Source organism: Rattus norvegicus, chromosome 8, assembly GCF_036323735.1.
Source record: "Rattus norvegicus strain BN/NHsdMcwi chromosome 8, GRCr8, whole genome shotgun sequence".
NCBI classification, from domain to species: Eukaryota; Metazoa; Chordata; class Mammalia; order Rodentia; family Muridae; genus Rattus; species Rattus norvegicus.
The window spans coordinates 27,235,912-27,261,879 of NC_086026.1; the positions used below are offsets into that span (position 1 = coordinate 27,235,912).

The 25,968-nt window shown below is 39.9% G+C and overlaps 1 protein-coding gene across 4 annotated transcripts; it reads right to left on the reverse strand.

The window, feature by feature from the left end:
- Zfp26 (zinc finger protein 26) lies at positions 1-25,968 on the reverse strand. Of its 4 annotated transcripts, none has more exons than XM_006242652.5 (10): positions 25,745-25,968; positions 25,302-25,420; positions 18,354-18,506; positions 17,848-17,930; positions 17,147-17,255; positions 15,081-15,166; positions 14,203-14,329; positions 13,102-13,185; positions 12,293-12,375; positions 1-11,449 (listed from the first exon to the last, which is right to left on the reverse strand). In XM_006242652.5, the coding sequence occupies exons 3-10, from the start codon at positions 18,376-18,378 to the stop codon at positions 9,176-9,178; spliced, it is 2,871 nt and encodes a 956-aa protein (XP_006242714.1). In that variant the 5' UTR covers positions 18,379-18,506; positions 25,302-25,420; positions 25,745-25,968; the 3' UTR covers positions 1-9,175. The 4 variants fall into 4 exon arrangements, with proteins under 4 accessions (XP_006242714.1, XP_038937759.1, XP_006242715.1 ...); XM_039081831.2 differs by having other exon boundaries at positions 17,848-17,958; positions 25,681-25,832; NM_001108995.2 differs by lacking the exon at positions 25,745-25,968 and adding an exon at positions 25,681-25,738 and having other exon boundaries at positions 5,611-11,449.

Here is a 25,968-nt window from a genome sequence, read left to right on the forward strand (position 1 = left end):
TTTAAAAAGAACGCATTTAATTCTGGGCTTTGCTTACAGTTTCAGAGGTTGAATATAAAAGCAACATGGCAGGGAGTGTGGTAGAAGGTATGGCACTGGACCAGCAGCTGAAGGTTTACATATTAACAACCATGAGGCATAAAGGCTAGGTATGGCATGGGATTTTGAAACCTCAAAACTCACCTTTAAGTGAGACTACTTCAACAAGGCAATACCTTCTAATCCTTCCCTAAGCAGCTCCACCAACTAAAAGTATTCAAATGTATGGGCCTACAGAAGTCATTTTTATTCAAACCACCACATTCCACACCCCAGCCCCCAAAAGCCTGTAACCTTCTCATAATGCAAAAATGCACTAATCCAACCTCAAGGCTATCTCCTGTAAAATCAAAAAGGAATTTTTTCCTACTATACAATGGCACAGAATATACATTACCATTCCAAAAGAGAAGGAAAGTGGCATAGTGGGGAAAAATTAACAAGCAAGACAGAAACCTGGCAGACCCAGCTTTGATGGGTGTTTCTTTGCATCTCCCAATCCTTGGAGCTTTGGTGACATCAACACACCTTTTTGAGCTGGTTCCATTCTGTGTTGCTCTCAACAGTTATCCTATGACTCTGGTATCTCCAACAAAATCCAGCTTCACTTACTCAGCTTCACACAATGGCCTCTTTGGGCCTCCATATAAAGACTCCTGTGCCAAACCCCTGACTTTCCCAGCTTTCCTTACCAGACAGGAAGATTCAACCACTTTACTCCTGCATCCTTCATGACTCTAAATCCAGAACCACTTGGCTGACTCTGATTGGGTTGGAGAACTTGGCCCACTCCTTGAATTACACTTCCATAAGCTTTGATTTGTTGATGCTTTCCTTTGTTGAATAAATTTTCTTTTGCTTTAGAAAATTTCTTAAGCATTTTCTATTACAAGTTGGACATTTGACTGGGTGGAGTCTTGCCCCAAGAGAATGACTCCCTTTATTCCATTTCATATCAGGCCTTTCTTTAAACTTTTCATCTCTTTAAGTGTAAGATTTGACTCCAACATTAAATTTCCTGGTGTTCTTTTCCTTCACATTTTGTACTTCCCTTTTTGTTCCACTTGCTTTTTCATTGTAGATCTGCATAAGAGTGACCACAAATAATTTTTGTCTTACTGTTTTTTTGCTGTGAAGAGATACCATGACCAAGACAACTTAAAAAGAATTTCATTGAGGGCTTGCTTACAGTTTCAGATGTATCCATGACCATGATTGGGAGCATGGCAGCAGGCAGGCATGGCATAGTACTAGAGCAGCTCAGTTTACAACTTTATCACAAGTTGGAAGCAAAGAGTGAGCCTGGCATGGGCTTTTGAAAGCTCACAGTGACACACCTCCTCCAACAAGGCCTCTCAATCCTTCCCCAAAACAAACTATCAAGTAGGAACCAATCATTCAAAATAGGAGCCTATTAGTGTTATTCTCATTCAAACCACATGCCTGTTCTTTGTGTGTGTGTGTGTGTGTGTGTGTGTGTGTGTGTGTGTGTGTGTGTGTGTGTGTGTGCATGTATGATGTTATGTGCACCAAATAAATACCTGTTGCCTGTGGAAGTTAAAAGGAGTTGGGGGCACTGATTGTGAACTACCAGGTATGTGCTAGGAACTGGGTCCAGATCCTCTGCAAGATCAACAATTCTTAACCACTGAGCAATCTCCCTAGCCCCACCCTTTGACATTCTTCTACATGTATAACGTATTTTGGCCACTTTCACATTGCTTTCATCTCTCAGTGTCACTGAACTCCATTCCAACAAGTCCCTTCTATATGTTTGTGTATGTGAATGCCCCAAAACCATTGGAACTGTTCATGAGCATAGGTGGGAGCTAATTACTGAAGCATGGACAAATTACAGGTAAATACACCACTGGGGAGAATGACTCTTCTCCCAGCAATCACTACGCTCTTTAGAGGTTTTTGTTGTTGTTTCTGAGTTCTTAGCTGTTACAAATATTAATCTCATCAATATACAACATTGGCAGCCAGGGTTCCCTCACAGTAGATAGTAGGCAGGCTGTGACATCTTTCCTGTCCAGCTATGCCCCAGAACTCTTAGCTGTTACATTAAGCAGACCATCTATATGAAGGTGGCCAATCCACTTGTGTTTTTCTGGAACTTAAGGAACTGTCCTTGGACAAAGCTGAGGAGAGGGTATTTCTCCTCAGGCTACGGCCTTCACCGTATCAGTGTATATTAAATATTAGCCAGTGGAGACTGGAGAGATGGTGCAACAGTTATTATCACTCACTGCTCTTGCAGAGGACCTGGGTTCCATTCCCAGCATCCACATCAGGCACCTCACTATTATCTGTAATATCATCTCCGGAGTATCTCTTATGCTTTCTTCTAAGCCTCTTCAGAGACCTGCATTTATGGGGTGCACATAAATTCAAGCAGGCACACATGTGTTGTCTGCAAACCCATGTTAACAGTAACAGTGCTCAAGTAGCATAGTTGGTGTGACCACATTTAACCCTATCACTCAGGAGACAGAAGCAGGCTAATGTGAGTTCAAGGCTAGCCTGGTCTACAGAGTGAGTTCCAGGACAGCCAGGGCTACACAGAAAGGCTGTGTTAAAGAAACAAGCAAACAAACAAGGGTTGAGATGACTCAGCAGCCAAAATTGCTCTTTCAGAAAATCAGCATTTGGTTCCCAGCACCATTGCTGGATGGTTTGCAACCAATAACTACAGTTCTGGAGATCCAATAACCATACACATGGGGAACAAACACATATGATAACAAAATGAAAAAAAAATATGGCATACAGAATGGAGTTTTATTCAAAGAAAAAAAGTAGGCAATTTGTAGGGAACGTGATGGAACCAAAAGGCTTACTAAGCAAAATAAGCCAGATCCAGAGCCAAATAACTATTTTCTCTCATGTACAGAAAAAAATTTTAAAGACTTGAAAGTACAGAAGATGGGGGCCTTAGGTGCAGGAGATCAGAAGAAGACAATATGAGGTAAAGGTGTTTATAATAAGTGAAGTATATTATATACTCATCTGAAAAGGTTAATGTAGCTGTAAAGAGTTCTTGCCTAGTGTGTATAAGGTCCAGGTTCCATCCTCAACACCAAACACTCCCTATGGCTACAGTACGCTGGGAGTAGAGGCAGGTCTGAGTTCATGTTCATCCTTGACCACACACCAAATTTGAAGACAGTCTGAAATACGTAAGACAGCCCCCTTCCTCCCTCCCTCTAGCTGTCTCTCTCTCTCCCTCTCATACACACGGAAAGAGAAGGGGGTGGGGAGGAAGGAAGGAAGGAAGGAAGGAAGGAAGGAAGGAAGGAAGGAAGGGAGGGAGGGAGGGAGGGAGGGAGGGAGGGAGGGAGGGAAGATAAACATGACAAAAACTTAAGACACTCTCTTGAAACATGCAAGTAGCCAGAGAGAGAGAGAGAGAGAGAGAGAGAGAGAGAGAGAAGCTGAAGAGATGGTTTAGCAGGTACTTCCTGTTCTTGCAAAGGACTCTTTAATTGCAAGTGCCCAAGTAGTTAATTAGCTCACATTACCCTGTAATTCCAGCTTCCAGGGGATCTAACACACTCATCTATCTGACTGCCTCAGGTACATGTATACACTTATACATATATGATGTGTGTATGCACACACACATACACATTAAATTTAAAGTTATGTGTGTTCTGTATTATTTGTCAAAAATGCCTGACAGAAGCAGTATTTTTAAAAAGAAAAGTTTGAGTTCATGGAATGAGAAGGTAAAATCTCTCATGGCAGGAAAGGCATGGTGGCTGGAGTGGTTCTGCAGCAGCAGGAGCCTCTAGTGGAGACTGTTCATACCTTGGCAGATCAGAATAGAGGTGGACCAAAATTGTTGGCAGGTATAACCTTCAAAGACTAACCCCTACCCACGGTCTTGAAAAACAGTGCCACCAGCTGGGGGAGAGCACATATCCAAACACATAGGCTTAAAAGGGACATTTGACTTTCAAAACACAGCTTTCCAACAAAATTCAACCTGGCTTCAATTATGCTACACTGGCTGATCTTCCAGAAGACCTGAGATAAATTTCTAGCAAACACATGGAGGACATAGACATGTACCTGGTTCACCAACATACATTTTGGCAACTCAAACACACAAAAAACAAGCAAAACCTCTGCACATTAAATGTATTACACTTGGAATCTGAGACAGATGGACGGACAGACGGACGGACGGACGGGTGGGCGGGCGGGAGGTCAGTCATGAAGTAAACCACAACAGAGACTGCCAGTGATTAAGGTTTAGGTAACCACTTAAGAGTAGACCTAATGTTACATCATCATCGTGACAACAGTGAATGACAATTACACTGTGTCATTACACTGTCCACCGAAAACTAAGACATTAAGTGTTGGTTAAGTGGCCCATTTAAGCTCCTGGCAAATGAAGACTCTATAAAGCCTAAAGCTTTCCTGGTTACACTCCAAGAGAAGTCCCTGCCACATCAATCAGCATTTTCTGCGATAAATATAAACATTCTTTTCCAGAGCCTATACAACTATGTATTTTGCAATTTGCTAAGACATTACATGTTTTCATATCAAATATAAAATATAACTATGTAGACCAGGCAAGTTGGCTCAGCAGGGAGAGTTGCTTACTTCCAAACCCAACCACCTAATCAATTCCCAGGACCCACTGGATGGAAGGAGAAAGTCAATTCCTGAGTTGTTGACCCCAACATGTCATGTTGTATATCCCAAGCCCAAATAAAAAAACAACTGTACTATACAAAAATAACTGTGTCAGATGAGAGATATATTTAGTCTGGATCTAGATTCAGCAGACAGAATCAGTACCAATTCTAACTGTATTAACACAATGTAGTTAAAATCAGTGCCAATTCTAACTGTATTAACACAATGCAGTTAAAATCAGTGCCAATTCTAACTATATTGACACAATGTAGCTTTTTATTTTTGAGGCACAATTGGAAGCTAGAGGTATGTAGATGCACAATGAGACTCTCTCAAAAGCTAAATACACTCAATCTTGTCTAAGAATTATTTTTAAAATAAAGTTTGATGAGTCTACTGCAAGATTTTTTTTATACTATACCATGTGAAATATACTCTCTGGCTTTTGTGAAGAATGTTATATATAGAATTATTAGATCCATTTGGTCTCAAGTCTAGTTCAACTACAATTTCCTTAGTTATTTTAAGACTCAATGTTAATGTCAATTCATTGTCAAAAAGAGTGCTGAACAGTCTTATACTACATCATAATGCTATTTCTCTCTACATATAAACTAATATTTGCTTTCCACACTTGAGTATTCTATTTCTGGGATCTCTTTACAACCATGACACCATTGCAATGAAGTAAACATCTTACCTCTTTTTGATCTATTTATGCCCTAAAAAAATGAAATGAGTCACTTATTGAGAGCACAGAGAGGTCCTTCGAAACAGTCAAGCATAGTGGACCATTACTGAAGCCACAACACACGAGAGGTTAATGCTGGAGGATCATTAGTTTGAGGTCAGTTTGGGCTACACAGTGAGTTCAAAGCCAAGCCTGGACTATACAGCAAGACCCTGTCTCAATGATAAATAATAAAAATTATTATTTATTAAGACAATTTCAATCTCCTGGTAATTTTATAACATAATTTTTAAAAAGACCGTACAAACTATGATCAAGATTGATTTTATAAATGGGATGCAAAAATGGTTTATACAAATAAATGTGATATACTGAATGAACAAAATCAAAGAAAAGTCCATGTACGATTTGTACACTGCAGGAAATGTACAGGATCGTGTAACATAGGATATCAACTGATGCTTAAGTCAATAAATTAGATAGAAATGTACTTCATCAATAATGGCAGTACATGAAAAACAAGTTAAGTTTTCATTCGGTTACAAAGCTCCAACTTGTCAAGGACAGGTGTACCTACCTTTCCTTCTTTTTGTCAGGAAATGCTGGGAAAAGCCTAGATGGAGCAATTGGGATAAGAAAAAAAGTCACACAAGTAAGAAAAGTAAAATGGTTTCAGTTAACAGGGGATCCATGAAAAAAAAACTATAAGAAATTCATAAAGTGTAAAATTTTTCAAGTCAATAGTGTCTTTACATACTACAAATTTAAAAAGCAAAATACTATGTAACATGTAAAGCTACATAAAATGATAGAGAACAAAATTAAACAGGAAAAAGTATAAACTACCAAGAACTATAAACTATAAACAAATTGCATGGTAAGCCACACACCTTGGAGAATTACCATTGTTACAACGTCCATCCTACCCAAAGTGCTTTGTAGATTAACACTACATTATCGATTCTAATGGCATTTTTTTCACAGGTTTATAAAAAAAAAAAAAAAAAAAGACAAAGTCATAAAAAACCAAAACCTTTCAGTTAAACCCAGTAAAAACAAAACTTTAGGCTTAACAATGTATTACAGGGCTGGAGAAGTTCACTTAGTGTGAAGCTCGATACTCAAGCACTGCAAATGTGGTGGTGCATGCCAAGAATCCTACTGGGGAGATGGAGGCAAGAAGATCACAAGTCCAAGGTTGTTCTTGACCATTTAGTTAATTTCAAAGCCAGGCTAAGCTCCATGAAACCTTGTCTTAAGAAAGAACAGCAAATATAAAACCCACTGTGTAGGCAGAAATCAATCAGTAAAATGTTGATACAAACAATATAAACAAATTGTTTACAAATAAGCACAGTCATTGCTAGGCATAGGGGCGCATAATTTTAATTCCAGCACTCTGGGAGGCAGACAGGTAGATCTCTTGTGAGTTTCAGGCTAACCTGGTTTACATAGCAGGTTCTAGGCCAGCCAGATCTACAGAGAGATTACCCCAAACACAAACAAAAAACAAAAGAACCCTTTTTTATGGTCCACATGAATTTAGAACTATAGCTTGATGGTAGAGCACATACCTAGCATTCTTGAGGCCACAAATTTAATTCCTAGCACCAAAACAGAAACAATAACAGTATACAGAAACAGAAAGTACACACACACACACACACACACACACACACACACACACACTCTTATGGCTTTAAAAGAAAAGAAAATGTAATTAAATAATCATAAAAGAAATATAGTTAAGTTGGATAGGCTGGCTCAAATCCAAAATCTCAGCACTCAAGCGGTCTGGGAAAGAAATACTGCTCCAAGTTTAAGGCCAGCCTGGTCTACAAGGTGAGTTCTATGCTATCTTGGATTACATTAGTGAGATTACCTCAAACAAACAAACCCCTGAAAGTAAAATCTAAAATTGTAGCACAATAAAACTCTAAGAATGCTTCGAGATACTCCAGCAACGAATTTTAGAGCTGACAAAAAAAGCCATGGGCATTAAAAGCAAAAATAAAGAATTAGGGCCATGTCAAACTAAAGATTTTGCAAAACAATACAAAAAACAAATCTGGAAAAGCATATACACAGACAAAAGAAAATCTGTAAACCATATATATTACAATGGGTCTATGTCTAAAACATAGTAACTCAGTTAACTTCACAGCAAAATACACTTATCTTGATTTTAAAATTGATAAATAACTGAAATCAATATTTTTAGCAAAGATATACAAATTGTTTATAGATTAGAAAACTGCAAATCAAATCTGAAGATACCATCATCTCACATTTTTAAACGGCATATAGAAAGAAAAAGAAGATAAGCAATACAAAGACTAGGTACGTCATTGGTAATATAAGTGGGCCGTTGTTACATACGCACTGACTTATATTTATCATTACAATAACAAACTCACTTTAGGGATTGTATCTGAATGAACTCAAATTTAAAAAGACAGCTATAGTCAGTCAATGCAGCAATACTCCTAACAAGCAAGGGATGGAAACTAGGTATCCATAGAGACCAAAGAATAATTAAATGTCTTAAAATAACTGACCATACCACAGTTCCACCTTAAGAACATCATGTAAATTGATATACACCAGGTAGGCATGGCAGCATATGCCTATAACTCCAGCAGTAAAGTCTGAGGCAAAAAGGTTGCGAGTTTGAGGTCAGTTTAAGCTACAGCAAGACCCTGTCACAAAAATAAAGAAGCTAAGTAGAGTTACTACAGACACTACATGATCGAAGAAGCAGAACCTAAAGAAAAGCTGAGCTCCAATCAGAGTGGAATAATGGCTACCAAAGATTTGGAACTCAGAGTGAGGGATTTGTGTTGGTCAGATCCAAACGTACCTGTGTTTAGTACTTGAACACTATTGTAAAACATGATGGTTTTTTAAGACAGTAGAAAGAGCCAGGTATGGTGGCTCGCACCTGTAATCTATGCACTGAGAAGGCTGCCAGGACTGCCATGAGCTAGGGATCTGTCTAGGCTACATGATTTTCATAGTAGGCTAGGCCACAAAGTCAGACTGTCTCAAAAAAAAAAAAAAAAAGAAGAAGAAACAACAACAAAGAGAGGGGAGGTATGGACAATGTACAACGGGTGCAAGACACAACAAATAAGTAACAAGTAATGAGGAGATGGGAGTTTGTGTCCATTACTTCCCAATGCTGACATGGGACATAGGACAGATACTAGGTAAAAAAACAATAGTTTCATTCATATCAAACAGAAATATTTTAAAAAGGAAAACCAACAATGGAATTTAGAAATTCATAATTGAAGTCATAATAATAAACAAATGTAGAAATATTCAAAGTTCATATAGAAGCACCCAGGAAATCCAAATGTTGCCATCCAAGTCACTGAAGCAAATTCCCTACTACACACAAGTAGCTTGTGTTCAGGCTGTAAACACCACATAAAGTCAAATGTAAAAAGTTACTTCCCAAGCTTCAGTAAGACGCTGCTCCACCGTGAGACCGTAAGTGAACAAAGAACAACATCTATGACGTTTCTATAGGTCTTGTGTCTACACACATGGAAACACTAAAGGTTCTCGTTCCCTATATTACAAACCTTCAGTTCATACATAGACCATGAAAGTTTGATTTCTCCCACAATCCTTAAACTCAGAGCGTCCTCAGAATGAGTTGCTTTTACAGCACATAGCAAATGAATGTTTTTATACATTGCTTATTAATAAGACTTGTACAGACTATGAATTTGGATTGCAAATGATAGATTAAGGGCTCTCAATTTTCTGAATCCCTTACATTCAAAGGTTCTCCCCCCAATGGGGAGTTTCATGTTCATTAGCATCAGTGGAAGTAGTGAAGGCTTCCCCACTGTCCTTGTATTCATATGGTTTCTCTCCTGTGTGTTTCCGTAAATGTTTATTAAGGCCTGAGTGCTCTGTAAAGGCTTTTCCACAGTACTGGCATACATAGGGTTTCTCTCCAGTGTGAATTCGCATGTGAACTCGAAGGTAGGAGGACCACAAAAATGACTTTCCACATATTATACACTGAAAAGGCTTCTCTCCAGTGTGAGTTCGCATGTGAACAGGAAGGTAAGAAGAACATGTAAATGTTTTCCCACATACTGTACACTGAAAGGGTTTTTCTCCAGTGTGAATTTTCAAATGCACGTTAAGATAAGAGGAAGAAGCAAAGGCTTTCCCACAGTGGTCACATTCAAAGGGTTTCTCTCCTTTGTGACTTCTTATATGTGCAATAAGGCCTGAGGAAGTGCTAAAGGCTTTTCCACATTCTTGGCATGCATAGGACTTCTCCCCAGTGTGATTTCGTAAATGTATAGTAAGGCCTGAACGAGCAGTGAAGTCTTTCCCACAGTAACTGCATTTATAGGGTTTTACTCCAGTGTGAATTCGGAAGTGGGTCTCAAGGGATGAAGAGTTTCTAAAGGATTTTGTGCATACCTTACACTGAAAAGGTCTCTCGGAACTGTGGGTTTTTATGTGTACTGTCAGTTGAGCAAAGCTAATGAAGCCTTTCCCACATTCCTTACATTCATAGGGCCTTTCTCCAGTATGTGTTCGTATGTGTTTAGTAAGGCATGAGCGCTCAGGGAAAGTTTTCCCACACTCTTTACATTCATATGGTTTCTCTCCGGTGTGAGTTCGCATATGAATGCGAAGATAAGAAGATCGTGTAAATGTTTTGTCACACTGATTACACTCAAAGGGTTTCTCTCCAGTATGAGTTCGTAAATGCCCAACAAGAGATGAGGAATGAGCCAAGGCTTTCCCACACTGATAACATTCAAAGGGCTTCTCTCCTGTATGGATTCTTATATGTTCAACAAGGCCAGAAGATGTACTGAAGGCTTTCCCACATTCCTTACACTCATAGGGCTTCTCCCCATTGTGAATCAGTACATGCTTAGTAAGGCCTGAACGTGCAGTGAAGTCTTTCCCACAGTAATTACATTTGTATGGTTTTATTCCAGTGTGAATTCGAAAGTGAGTCTTAAGGCATGAGGAATTTCTAAAGGTCCTTGCACATACCTTACACCGGAAAGGCTTCTCACCAGTGTGAGTTTTTATATGTTCAGTTAGTTGAGCAAAGCTAGTGAAGGCTTTCTCACATTCTGTACACGGATAGGGTCTCTCGCCAGTGTGTTTCCGTAAGTGTATCGTAAGCCAAGAACGGCCACTGAAGGCTTTCCCACATACTTTACATTCATAGGGCTTTTCACCTGTGTGAGTTCGTATGTGACCTAGCAGGTAAGAAGAGCGTGTGAACGCTTTCCCACATATGTTACACTCAAAGGGCTTCTCTCCAGTATGAGTCCTCAAATGTGTAGTAAGGTAAGAGGAAGACGCAAAGGCGTTCCCACACTGGTCACACTGATACGGCTTCTCTCCTGTATGACTTCTCATATGCTCTGTAAGGCGTGAGGGTTGAATAAAGGTTTTCCCGCATTCCTTACACTCATAAGACTTCTCTCGCGTGTGTTGTCGGAGATGGACGATTAAGCTTGAGCGTTCGGTGAAGGCTTTTCCACATTCCTTACAGTCATAGGGTTTCTCCACAGTGTGGCTTTGCACATGGATATTAAGGTACACAGGATGTGTAAAAAACTTTTCACATTTCTTACATTCATAGTATTTTTTTTCAGTGGGAATTACATGCCCATCATGGCTTACAGGATGAGTAAAAGCTTGTCCACACTCCTCTGGTTTGTGGAGATTGTTTTCACTATGAGAAGAACTATGTGCCTGAAGTTCTAACTCATTAACAAAAGTTTTCCCACAGTCACTGCATTCAACTGATTTTTCCAGAGTGCACATTCTCTGGGATACATCTGGTGTCAAAGTCAAAGGTTTTACACACTGGTTCAACTGAAGAATGTTCTCTTCAGTAGAAGTTTCTTTAAGGGGTGGCAGAAAATCTTTTCCACGTAAATGACATGCTGAAGTGTCCTCTGTACTTGGAGTACTAATGTAAGTCTGAGGGCATGAATCTTCACTAAAAACCGTTCCAACTTGAATAGAGTCACCCAGCTCCCCTCCACTGAGTTCTCTTCCCTATTGATAAAGGGTAAAAAGAGGATTAGAGGATTTTTCAGGCTTGTACAGGCAGCTATTATGTCGAATTCTGATGCACTAAACCTCACAATACACGTGGGGCATCACTTTATGCGGAGTATACTGGCTTACTACTATCCCAACATTCTGGAGGCTGAAGCGAGTGCTACAAGGGAAGGCTACCTTCAGTGGTAGTGTGCCTCACTCTGAAGAGAAAAAAAAGTAAAGAAAAAAGGAAAAGATAAAAGAGTTCCCTTGCCTGTTTACAGCTAATTCTCTCAAATCTTTCATTTGAATCTGTTTTTATTAGTAAATCCCTAATTTTCCCTGACCTTGGACATTAGGATATTGTTCCCCCCACCCCTGACTGAGAAACTAAGGACAACTGATATGAGTTTTGAGTTTAGGAGTATGGCTCCTAGTAGGTCAACCATGCTCAGTGAATAGCCTTATATACACCAAGAAATGATTTGGCTAGCGCAAATTCAAATGGACTCTAAAAAAGAATGTAGAGTTTAGGGGGCGGGATCTTGAAGGAGTCAAGAGAAATAGGAGTTGATTATTATCAAAATACATTAAAAGCGATAGTCTCAAATAAAATATTTTTTAAAAAGAAATATCCTGGGGCTGGAGAGATGGCTCAGGGATTAAAAGCACTTGTTGCTCTTCCAAAGGACCCAAGTTAGTTTCCAAGCACCCACAGGGCAGCTCGTAACTGTCTATAACTCCTGTTCCAAGGAATCAGATGCCCTTGTCTGTTCTCCAAGGGCACCAAAAATGAACATGGAACACGTAAAGCAGGCAAAGCACCCATAAATATAAAAGTAAATTTATGAGACTTACCAGTTGCATCCCATTTGACATATCTGACCAAAATCTATCCTGCTGAAGTGCTGTCCTTTTTGTCTTAAGGTGCATTTCCCATTCTAAAGTAAAACAAACAAACAAACAAAACAATATATATACATATATATACACATATACATATATATGTGTGTGTATGTATGTGTACACACACACACACACACACACACACACACACACACTTGCACAACAAATTAAAAGTTAAATTTTTTTTTTTTTTTTTTGGTTCTTTTTTTCGGAGCTGGGGACCGAACCCAGGGCCTTGCGCTTCCTAGGCAAGTGCTTTACCACTGAGCTAAATCCCCAACCCAAAAGTTAAATTTTTTAAAACACCCAAAAAAACTCCACTTCATTTGGTCAGGAGTGGTGGTGCACATATTTAGGAGCCAGAGGCAAGCAGACTTCTGTAAGTCCCATGCCAGTCTGGTCAATAAAGTTGAGTTGCAGACCAGAATTTCACTTGTGTTTTTTTCATATTAAAATACATTAAACAATAAAACTAAGAGAGAATAAAGCAACCGGCTAAGTCTAAAATTTGACAAGCACAGGATATGGTGTCATAGCTATAATAATGTATAGATCTATTAAAATTAAATGGGATAGTAAACAGAATAAACAGAGAAAATAAAAAACGGGTGCATCACAGATGCTTCACATTAGCTTTTTCCAAGGAAACTGTGTTTCTAAGCCCTCGGCCTTCGGATTAAAGGTGGCCTTTAACAGTGCCCTCATCACACTTCCAAACATACGGAATTTGACAACAAGAAAAGTTTTCAACAAATACTAACCTTGGAGAATTCCTTGCTCCATTACTGTCAACTCTACTTTCCGCTCCAACCAAGAGATCAGGCTGGGTTTAAATAGCTGACCTCCTAGGCACCGAGACATATACATCAATGGAAAAGGCTCATGTACACTCGCCATAGAAAACATTTCTCAAGAAAGACTTAAAATTATTAACGAAGACTTCGGAATACAAATATTTATGCTATTTGGTAACTAGAAAATTTCTATGATCCATCAAATCCAGATTCAGAATTAAACACACATTTAAAAACCACCAGAAAGAACCAAGACTGTTTACGCAGAGATGTAATCCCAACACCCGCAAGGCTGAGGCAAGAGGAAACGAGTTCCAAGACAGTCACGGCTATAGAACTAGAGTGAGACCTGTCTCGAGAAACCAAAAAACGGTAAGGGTATGGTTCAGTAGTGGAGCACTTACCAGGACTATAGGTTCTAAATTACCCCCACTACTGTCAATAAATAAATAAACTATTAATGACATGTAATATTCCTATTCCTTCATTATTAATGAAAATTTTATGCTTTAAAAAATGTAAAATAAAATACACTAAACCATTTCTCCCAATAAAACTTAATACAGTGTTATTTAATTATGAATTACAGTATTATTTAGTCACCCCACCCCCAGGAATACAGATCAAACCCAAGGCCTCATGTGTCTAAACAAGCACTCTACAACAGAGAAATGTGCCCAGCGTGGGTCTTCATCCTCATAGGGAGGAATGATGATAGCCCTAGTTCTTATCTTTAGAAACAGATTCAAAAAGATGGTTAAGAATGACAGTCAAGTACGACAGTCCACATCTGTTATCCCAGCTCTCAGAAAACTGAGACAGGAGGATTGCTGAGAGCTTGAAGCCAACCTAACAAAACAAATCAAGAAGAGGAAGAATTTTAGAATAACATTATTAGTATAGCAGTAGTGATGCTACTAACCACCGTTAGTTGAGAACTACCATAATGTATTAAATTATGATAAGGGACCTCACCTGCTATTCCCCTCTGTTCTCTGAGCTGACATCATACTCTAGAGCAGTATTTCTGTACTCTTATGAAGCTAGAACAAGTGGTGGCAGTCTCACCTACTGTGGCCAGGTTCTGGTAGTTCTCCAGCATCACCTCTCGGTAGAGGGTTCTCTGAATTGGATCCAGGGAAGTCCATTCTTCCTGGGTAAAGTCCACAGCCACATCTTCAAAGGTCACTGCATCCTGAACCATCACACAAATGCCAGCTTAAGCAAAGTAAATATCACCTGCGCTCACTGGAGAACGAGGAGATAACACCTGTGCCTATAAGAGAGACTAAGGTTCCCCATCATACCTATCTCAGGTCTCAATATCCCTAGAGCATCTCTCTATCCAGTCACTCTGTAGACCTGCAGAACTCACGGATTGCTGCACCTTTTGCGAATAAACTTACATTACCTTAACTGCATAAGGAACTCTATTTATCTTACCCCCTATCTTATGGCACATTTCCAAGTATATTTCAAACTTGTTATGTGATTATAAATTAAGTTTACTTCTTTTAAAATGAAGATTTTCATCTTTACCATTTGTCAGAACACAAAATAATAAATACTTAATCACTAACAGAAATTAAGACCGGTCGATGATTACTAAAGCGCTAAGATGGTTTTCAGGGGAATCCCTCACCAATGTAAGACACATGCCTTTCTGAAGAAATTCAACTAGAAAAGTCAGTCATGGCGAGGAATTTTGGTTTGCTGCTTTGTTTTGCTGTGAGGGTAAGTCTACTCAGGAGAAAAGGTGCTTCTTGGTCAGCTGCACTTTAACTTTGGATCCCCTTAGTACTCATCTTCTGCACTAAGAGACTGTTCCTTCTACTGAAAAACCCAGTTCTCCACATGACTTTACTAAAAAATAAACAAACAAACAAACAAACCTGCCAATCTTGGCTAAGTGCATAAATAAGGAATATTCTTTTCCTTGAACTTACCACCTGCTGTGTCTCCATGAAGGTGTGTCTCGCCAGAAAATCCTGCTCTGGTGCTGAATCTTTGGTTTGTAGTTGCTTTTCCAATTCTGGAATTAAACCCAAGATTAGGTTTAAGCAATAGAACAGTGTAGCAAAGAAGTTTAAAATGTCTCCATGCTTTTATAAATAAGCCTGGCTCATGAGCAAACTGAAGATTTAGAGAAAAAAATGCAAACTACTAATTCTGCCAAAACCAATACATGGTAATAAAATAAAAACATGGTACCAGAGAGAAAAGGCAAGAAATATCATAATAGTACAGCACGGTGTGAGCATCAGCAATCCCAGCACACATCAATCTAAGGCAGGAGAATCAACTATTTAAAGTATACCATAGAAAAATATTAAAGGAATCGATGATGTATATCATTGGTGAATGTTGTTCTTCATAAACCTTCACCTTGGGGAACTACCTTCTGTGTGGTCCCCAATTCTTTCAAGCAAGTCAAAGCAAGGGGCTTGATAAGTGTCTGATATCCTTTATGCAGACAAAGTTGCATTAATAGAACAAATGACAAACTTTTCTATGATTCAGGTCTATAATACATATTCTTTTCAATACAGGGTTTCTTGTAATCCAGGCTAGACCCTAAAACTTGCAAGCCTACTGAAATTACAGGCATGCACAATCAAACCTGGGTTTTGGTCCATAATTCTAATAAGAACAGCAATTATTTCAAAAAGGACTAAAAAGACAAAGCTCTAATCCCATGACCCCAAGGATCTCTGAGCACTAAAATATTAGTCAACTTCATATTATCATTTCTGACAAAATCAATCACTGCAATATTTGCTAAGGAATGAAATAAACCATTAACTTACGAATATTATAGTTCATCAAATTCAGATATAGTCATAAAGTGGAATACTAACTAGAAAGTGCTCATCCATTTGTCAAAGGTAAAGACAAGAACACACATTTCCACAGAAGTAGGTAATGCACACTTTAAGGACCACCACAGTGGGCCATCAAGATAGCTCATCAGGTACACAAGCTTTCCATATAACACTGATAACCTGGGTTCAATCAGCAGAACCCACATTTGAGGGAGAAGGAACCTCAACGGAATAGCCTCCCTCAGTCTGGCCCGTGGGGAGACTGTTATTGGACTGTTAACTGATGCAGACCTTCTGCCACATCTGAACAAAGGTGGCTGAGCAAGCTAAGGGAGTAAGCGTGGTTTTTGTTTCAGGTTCCTGCCTTGGCCTTCCTGGATGGAGGACACCCTGTGAGCCAAAGAAACCTTTTCCTCCCCAAGTTGCTTATTTACTCAGTGTTTTATCACAGCAAACAAACAGAAAGCAAACTAGGACATTAAGTATTAAAAAATCAAATGCAATGGCACCCATCTGTAATTCTAGCCCCAGCATTCATACAGGGAGATGAGAGGCGGAAATAGGTGAATTGGATAGAAGTACAGTGGCAAAAATAATGAGAATGGCCCTTCCTCAAAACACAAGGTAGGCACAGAGAACTGACTCCCAGTAAGCTGTTCTCTGATATCCACATATGCTGTTGGCATATATGCACTCATACACAAAAAGACAATTAATCCAATAAACCTTCTGTTTGCTTTTCTTTTTGAGATAGGGTTTCTCTGAGTAGAGCTTCATTGTCCTGGAACTATGTAAGATCAAGCTAGCCTTGAAATCACAGACCTCCACCTGTCTCTGCCTCCCAAGACTGAAATTAAAGGGGTGCACTACCATCACCTTAAATCTCAAAAATAAATAAATAAAATAAAAAATAAAAAATAAAAATAAAAATAAAAATAAAAAACCCAAACCACCCACCCCCACAGTGTGCCAGACGTGAAGCTCAGTAATGAAGCATATACACCACATAGGAGGTACTAAAGTTTGATGTACACCCCTCCCCCATTAAACTAGCATGTTAGTGTAAACATTAGAAGAGAAACTGCTATCATTGCTATCTCCTTGGATTGGACAAAGTTTCTAAACACACTAAGTACAGAGTATGTGCCTGCTCCACACGAAGCATCGTATGAGAATGACTACCAACTTACCTGCAGTGGCCAAGTTTGTGTGGTCCTCCACTGCCACATCACCAGGTCTGCTGCTCTGAGTCGGATCCTTTAGGGTCCACTCTTCCTGAGCGCAATCCACAGCCTCATCCTGAAAAGTCACCACATCCTAAACCACCCACACATGCTTGTTTCAATCAAGTTAATCTCCCCACCGTCCTCTCAGAAGAATAAGGATAGGGAGCTCAATGCCTACCCTGGAGTTCGGTGGCCCTAGTCCCGACTTCTTGGTGTCCACACTCACTCTCCATCCATCTACTCTAATCAAGTGGCTTTAATGGCACATTTTAATACTCTTATCTCACCACACCCTGACCCTCTTCCTCTTCCCTCTTTCTTTGATAATACTCCTGGACATATTTTATAAACGGGGTACATATGAAAACAAAGTTTTTGAGAAAATAATGCGTACACTTATCATCTTTAAGAACACTATTAAAAAACTAGTATTTGACACAGAAAGGGTCAAGACTAACGAGTAATAATGATAATAATTCAGCATTACAGCAATGTGAAAAGCTCCTCTTCCTGGAGAATTAGTCCTTCTCAGGGCCACTTTGGTAATCCTGAGAGAGAAGTCTGTCTGCATGGAAAGACGAAGACCTCTCCCTGCAATGGGCTGGGGTCCTCATACCTTATTACAGTCTTCTCCCAGCATGCTTTATTACAGTCTTCTCCCATACCTTATCACAGTCTTCTCCCAGCGTGCTTTCTCCCTCTGTCTCTTCTTCTTGACTGCAGATTTGGTCATCAGAGAACAGACTCTCTGGAAAAAAAGAGGCATCCATCCACAGCTGCCAAGAAGCCCACATTCACTGTGAGGATGGGAGCTCATCTGTTTGTAAGTAATACATAACTTGGCTCGCTCAAGATAACTTGCAAATATAAACTCCAGTAACCACAATGCCACAGCAATCTTTACAGTTCCCACTGTAAAACAGATAAACTGTCTTACCCGTCAAGAACAGTACGTTAGTTTCACACTTAAGTTCTGAGAACTCTAACTCTGAACTGCCTATGATGAAGAGAATCAGCGATGATTATGCACTGCGTGATCCCAAGTAGACACTAGATATACAAAAGTTCTCTTTGCCCACCTCAGCGCTCCATAACAAACTGACCGATCTCTGGCTCTGCATTATGTAGGCCTACAAGAGAATCTCTCAACAACAGTAACAACAGGACTTACCACAGGACAAACTAGTAATGTCCATCGTTTTAGTCTGATGGTAAAATATGTGACCAAATTCTCCTGTGACTCCAAGAACACGTCAGGAAAACTTATGCATCAAAGTGGAAAATGACGATGTTCATTTCTCTTTAATCTGGATGACTTAGACTCCTATTAAGAGCAGTCAAAAAAGCAACAGTTAGCAGTCATCAGACTTTATATATACTAGCTCTCTGCAGGTAAGATAATGAAAACCATTAAAAATGTATGCGCTATAACATGGGCTTATTGACAGCACCTGCACTAACTGAGGAACTGTATGTATTTGTTGTGGTTTGAACAAGCTCATGTATCTGAACATGGTTGGCTGGGGACTGGCAACCCTGTTGAGAAAAATTACGGAGTTTGTAAAAGGTGAATCTTTGCTTAAGAATAAGCATCAGGGAGGGTGGCCTTAAGGTTTTATAAACTTCATCCCACTTCCTGATCTCTCAGCTGTGTGCACATGAAAATGTGATCTTTGGGCTCCTAATGCCATGTTATACCTTCTCCACTATTATATGAACTCTTTCCCTCTGGAACTTACAGGCCAAAATAAATCCTTCCTTCCTTAAGTGGCGTTGGTCAGAATATCTTAGCACACCAACAGAAAAGTAACTAATACAGTACTCTAGGTAACACCAGAACATTTTTATTAATGTGTGTGTGTGTGTGTGTGTGTGTGTGTGTGTGTGTGTGTGTGTGTGTTTTCACATAAATTATACTCTGTAATAAGCAACATATATGAATTCAGGAAAGTAAGCACATAAATTACTTAAAAACACTTTGGGCTGGAGAGGTGGCTCAGAAGATAACTCTTCCTTGGGACCCCAGTTCAATTCCCAGCACCCTCACAACCATCTATATAACTCCAGTCCCAGGGAACCCAACAACCTTTTCTACCATCCTTGGGCATCAATAAATACACAATATACAAGCATACATGCAGACAAAACCACCATCTTAAAGTTTATACTGCAGTGATACAACACCATGATCCAAAGCAACTTGGGGAGAAAATGTTTTATCCATATTACACTTCCAACAAACAGGCCAACAATGAGCAAAGTCAGGGCAGAAACTAAAGGCAAGAACGTAGAGGCAGGACCTGAAGCAGAGACCATGGAAGAATACTGTTTATTACTAGCTTCTAGCTTCCCCTTCTGATTTCTTATACACCCCAAGACCCCAGGAATCGCACCACCAACAGTAGGCTGGATCATTCTGTATCCTATATTCTGTATTACTACATTTAAAAAGATTATTTAATAAATAACTCAGCCAGGCATGATGGATGGTGCACACCTTCCCAGCACTTAGGAGGCAGAGGTGGGTGGATCTCTGTAAGTTCCAGAAGAATATGGTCTATAGGGTGAGTTCCAGGGTGAGGGCTACAGAGAGAAACCCTGCCTTGAAAAACAAAAACAAAACAAAACAGGAAAAACACCAATGTTATGTTTATGTGTATGACTATCTTATCTAATTGTATATATGTGCACCATGTGTGTCTAGAGCCCAAGGAGGGTGGGAAAGGATCAGATCCTCTGGAACTAATAGTATGGATTATTATAAACCACAATGGTAGGCACTGGGAACTTTGCTGGAAACTAAATCCAGGTCCTTGGCAAGTGTAACTCTTAACCAATGAGTCAGCTAGTCCTACAAAAACCAATAGAAATAACATTTTGAGACAAGCACAAATTAAAAAAAAAGAAAGAAAATCACAACCAAGCCCACACTGTGGAAATAAGAAATGTATATAGAGGACAGGGTCATTCACAAGAGCATAAGAAAGAAGACGTTGCCTCAGATAAACACATTCATGAACAAAGGAGAACCAGGAAGAAATTCATATCCAAAACAGCAAATTCCTAATACTAGTTTAAGGGAAGGGTTGACAGAACAACAATCAACACAAATGATAGGAAATACTAAATCCCCCTCAGTATTAGCCTCAAATAAATACAAATGGCTAGAGCTCACCAAGATGCACACCTTCTAGATTAGAAACTATTTGTTGTCTCCATAAAACAAACAACATGATGGCTAACATTATGTTGATTGGAAAGTTGACTGGATGGAGTTTGATGGGGCAAACACATGAAGAGATGTTTCATTACAGTGGACAGAGGTGTGAAAAGTTAAGGCAGACCTGTGAAGGAATGTTTTGCTGAAGCAAATGTGAAAGGACATGTGATTAAGGATTCTATGCTAACAACAGGCATGTATTGGTCTGCCTTATACTGCATCCTGAGTGAGGTAACCCAGTCACAAAAGAACACATATGAAATGCACTAGTGATAAGTGGTTATTAGCCCAAAAACCTGAAATACCCAAGAAAAACTCACAGACCATATAAAGCTCAAGAAGAAAGAAGACTAAAATGTGGATGTTTCAGTCCTTCTTAGAAGGGTAAACAAAATACCCAGGGGAAAAAATACAGTGACAAAGAGCGGAGCAGAGTCTGAAGGAAAAGCCATCCAGAGACTGTCCTACCTGGGTATCCATTCCATATGCAGCCACCAAACCCAGTCACTATTGCTGATGTCAAGAAGTGCTTGCTGACAGGAGCCTGATATGAATGTCTCTTGAGACTCTGCCAGAGCCTTACTGACACAGATAAGGATGCTTGCAGCTAACCATCCAACTGAGCCCAGGGACCCCAATGGAGGAGTTAGAAAAAGGACTGAAGGAGCTGAAGAGGTTTGGAACCCCTTAGGAAGAACTACAATATCAATCAACCAGACCCCCAGAACTCCCAGGGACTAAACCACCAAAGAGTACACATGGAGAGACCCACGACTCCAGCCACATATGTAGCAGAAGATAGCACTGTCCAGCATCAATAGGAGGAAAAGCCCTTGGTCCTCTGAAGGTTTGTCTCCCCAGTGTAGGGGAATGTCAGGGTGGTGAGGTGGGAGTGGGTGGGTTGGAGGGGAAACATCCTCATAAAAGCAGGGGGAGAGGGGAATCGGAGAGTGGGGAACCAAGAAAGGGAATAACATTTGAAATGTAAATACATTAAATATCCAATGGGGGAAAAAAGAGAAAAAAAAAAACCTAAAACCGCCAGGAAACTTATAACGCTAATAAATTTTCAAAGTAACAGGATACAAAATTAACACACAAAAAACAGTAGCTTTTATATAAATGACATACTGAGAAATAAATCAAGAAAGCCATACCTTTCACAATACCCTCAAAAAACAACAACAATAACAAAAATTGGGATAAGTCTAGCCCAGCAAGTACTTGACTTCTAAAACCTAAAGATATTGAAAAAAAAAAAATTGAAGAGGCTAAAAGGTAGAATGATCCTTGATGCTCATGAATCAGAAGGATTAATAGAATAAAAGGCCATCCTATCAAAAGCAAGTTACAGATTCGACACAATAAAAAATCTCAATGCAACTTTTTCTCAGAAATTGAAAAAAACAATTCTCATCTTCACATGGAAACACAAAGAAAAATCCAAGTCAGTTAAAACTATCCTGAATAATAAATAAGAGAGCTGCTGAAAGGACCAATATTCCATATTTCAAGTTGTCCTGAAGAGCTACAGTAGTAAGAACTACATGGTATTGGCATAAAAAGACACACAAATTCATGGAATTGAATTGAAGACATGGACCTAAGTTCACACACCTATGGACACTGAGTGTTGACAGAGAAACCAAAATACGCACTAGAAAAAAGACAAATGGTGCTGGTTAGACAGGAAGACTATGTGGAGAAAAATACAATTATGTCCACATGTATCATCCTGCAAAAACTCAATCCCAAATGGATTAGGGACCCCAAGGTGAGACCAGATACACTAGTGTGATGGAAGGAGGTTTATTGTCAGAAATACTAATAGGGAATAATCATGGGGATGGGCTCAACCTCACTGGCTCAAGGAAAGACTTTCTGAATAGGACACTGCCATTACAATAGAAAACAATAAATGGGACTTCATGAAACTGAAAAGTTTCTGGGAGGCAGCAGGCTACAGAATGAGAAAAGACCTTTACCAGTCAGTTTACAACTCACAGACAGTTATTATTAAAGAACTAAAAAGTAAAAAGAACCTGAAGAAAACAGCCCATCTGTGTGTGCATGCCTCTGAGTGTGTATGTGCTTTTCGTGTGCAGCACAAATTGAGCTTAACAGGTTTATTTAAAAAACAAACAAACAAACAAAAAAAAAAGCTAGGTCTCAAAGAGGGGTAGATCTGAAAGGAAGCAGGATGGGTGAATATGACCAAAATAAACTATACAAAAGTCTCAAAAAAGTAACAAAAATAAATTGTATAAAAGAAAAAGTATGTGGGGGCTGGTAACATGGCTCAGTGGGTAAAGGGGCTCACTTGTTTGCCTGATAACCTAAGTCTCAGTTTTAGGAGAGACCAATTCTCACAAGTTGTCCCCAGATTCTCAAAAGCGTCCCCAAACCTTCACACTTGTAATATCACACACACACACACACACACACACACACACACACACACACACACACACAAATTAAATAAATGTAAAAATTATATATATTTAATTTTTTATTCTGAGTGCCCCCACCTCCACCACCACTTTGGTCTCCAAATGGCTAGAGACTCATATGGTTTATTTCATTTCCTAACAGGGAAAATCTTAAGCAATGGTTCAGTAATTTATTAATGAGTTGGAAGATTTTGTTGCTTAGAGCAGTGAGTCCTGGAATGATTGCTTCTGCACTTTTGCCAGGTCTATATTTTTTGTTGGGTCCTTATCTTTTACTTTACTAGGGACATCCTGGCTAAGGACAAAAAGTTCAACACTCCAGAGTTGTATCACGTGTGGTACTCAGCACTGCCATCTGTGTGTCTCAAGGAATCCCATTACAGCTCTCAGTTCACTCCTGAAGCAGCCACAGTTGCTGATGCTCTCCTCTAGCACCCTGACATCTACCAAAGAAATGGTCCGAACATGCCTCTAAAACTCCCTTTTGATTTACACATGTAAGCAAACTTTGTAAAGGCTTCTTGGCCTTTTGGCTAAGATCAAGTGTAGTAAATGTTCCCTCCACGTAGTGGTTTAAATGAGAATATCCCCCATACACCCAGAGATTAAATACTTGGTCCCCAACTGGTTTATCTATAATGAGCTAAGTATCTGACTCTCGAAACGTGAAGTAGGGCTTCTTGAAGGTGGTGAAAATAATTTCCTACTCTGAGATTTTACTTGAAGTTTAACTTTGAACAGAACTGTGTTCTACATAAATACATCTTCACTGAATTAGATGTTCACTAGACAGGGCTGACAGTCATCAGATTGCCAGAAGTTTCTCTAGATTGTCATCTTGTAAACAATCTACTCCAAACCCTGGTTTGCACAATGAGAGTGACCATATAGCTTAGGACCTAACTTCCCTTCCTGTTCTTTCCACTGCTTAGGATCAGTAATGAGCACCAGAAGGTGTCTTGACCAGTGTGGTCATCTTTAAATTATTTTGGCCTGCCACCACTTCTGTTCTCAGCGCCTGTAGCAAGTCTGCCCTACTCCACTGTGATTCAAAGAATCCGGACTTTCTCAGCCATACATAACATTTTTGTTCCCACTAATTTGACAATTTTTCTTATTGGGGGCATCTCATTTTGTTGTCTCAGCTAGCCCAAATCTCAAGGATTCAAGCTATCATCTTCCTCAGACATGGTCTCAGTCAATAGTTGACTAACAACTATTATCAACTAAGTCACTGCTGTGACTTCAGTAAGATAAATCCAGAGGACCTGAATCTTAAAGTTCTAATAGTTTAACATATGGTTGTCTTACAATGGTTGAGCTTGGTACATGGATAGAAAGAGATCGCATTAAGCAGTAAACCAACAAACATGTTTTCTCTAATGAAATCTAGATTGTTTTTTTAAAGGCCAGGCATGATGGTTCATGCATGCAAGTAAGCCTAGCACTAGGGAGGCTGAAAAAGGACTGCACTAAAGACACCCTGGGTTATAGGCTTGCCTAGACCTCAGACCTTGTCTCAAAAAGGAATAAATAATAATCATAAAGGAGATGGAGAAATGGTTCCAAAATTAATAGCACTGGCAGTTCTTTCAAAGGACCAGGATTCAATTCCCAGCACCCATATAGCAGCTCATGAAAATCTGTAACTCCACTTACGGGGATCTAATCTGGCTTGAATTGGCTCATTTCACAGGTGGAGAAATAATATAATAATATATCAAATAAAGCCTCATTCATTCCTTAAGAGAGTTCCATTTATTTATTCAATTGTGTGTTTGGGGTGTGTGTGTGTGTGTGTGTGTGTGTGTGTGTGTGTGTGTGTGTGTTTGCCACATAACTGCAAGTACCTAGAGCCTCTGGTCTCCCCATTCCCACAAAGCTGGACTTACAGGCTGTTACAGGCCACTAACATGGGTGCTGGGAACCAAAATCAGATCCTCTGGAAGTGCCATGTCAGCTCTTAACCACTAGTCCATCTCTCCAGTCCCAAGTTCTAGATTTTCATGAGCGATCCCTTCAGTGCCAAATTCCCTATTTCTCACTTGTGAATACTTTCGTGTTGGGATGAAGAGAAGTGGTAAGAGATGCTCTGTGATCTGAACATGCACTGACCAACGAACATGCAGTCTGAGCATTTAACGCTTTCTCTTTTTGCCTAAATGAAATAACTCTAAGTGGATGCATCGGGTTTGGGGGATTAGATAGATAGATAGATAGATAGATAGATAGATAGATAGATACATACATACATACATACATACATACATACATACATACATACATACATAGGCAGGCAGCCAGACAGACAGACAGACAGACAGATAGAACATAGATTGATTGATAGATGATAGATAAAACAAAACTAATGGAATGCAACGGTTTCCAAAAAAAGGAAGGATGCTAAGTTCTAATCGTTGACAGTGAGAGAGACTAGAAAGCTCCTCACCCTGGAACTTTTCTGTTCCATCAAATTCCTCCCACTGCTCACAGTGAAGAGGATGGCCAGGTTCGTGGGGCTATGGGGAGCCAAGCTGGACTCCAACGGCGGCGGAAATTCTTTTCTTTCTGGAAAGAAAAATTTTTGTAAGATTACCTTAAAGGCGTTCGAGGCAGCAAGGACAACATTCGAAGGCACAGGGAGCTCAAATACGGTTCAAGTGAAATGGCCCCCGGCAGGACCGGAGGACTATAGGGCCCTGGCCTCTGAGAAGCGACCGGGCAAGACGCGCAGCCCCGGGACGAGCGGAGCCAGGAGCTGCCACCGAGGCCACACCCGGGCCTCACTCCCCACCGCCGCCACCGCCCATCCCCTCACCCAGCCTCACCAGAACCCGCCCAGCCGGCCTGCTACTGTCGAGAAAAAGAGAACGGGGCCGCGCGAAGCCACACCGGAAGAGACGGAGGCGAGCCGCGGTTCACTTCCGTTTATCGAGTCGGAATCCTTCCGGAATAGAAATTTCGGTTCCCGGGACCTGGATGCCGATTGATTCCGTAGCGGGGGTTAAAAACCCAGTAAAGGATGAAATTGAAGTTTGAGCAAGATTTCTGGGCGAGAACAGCTTTCCCGACGACCAATCCCAGAGCAAAGTTAAACACAGACCGGGAAGTACGGG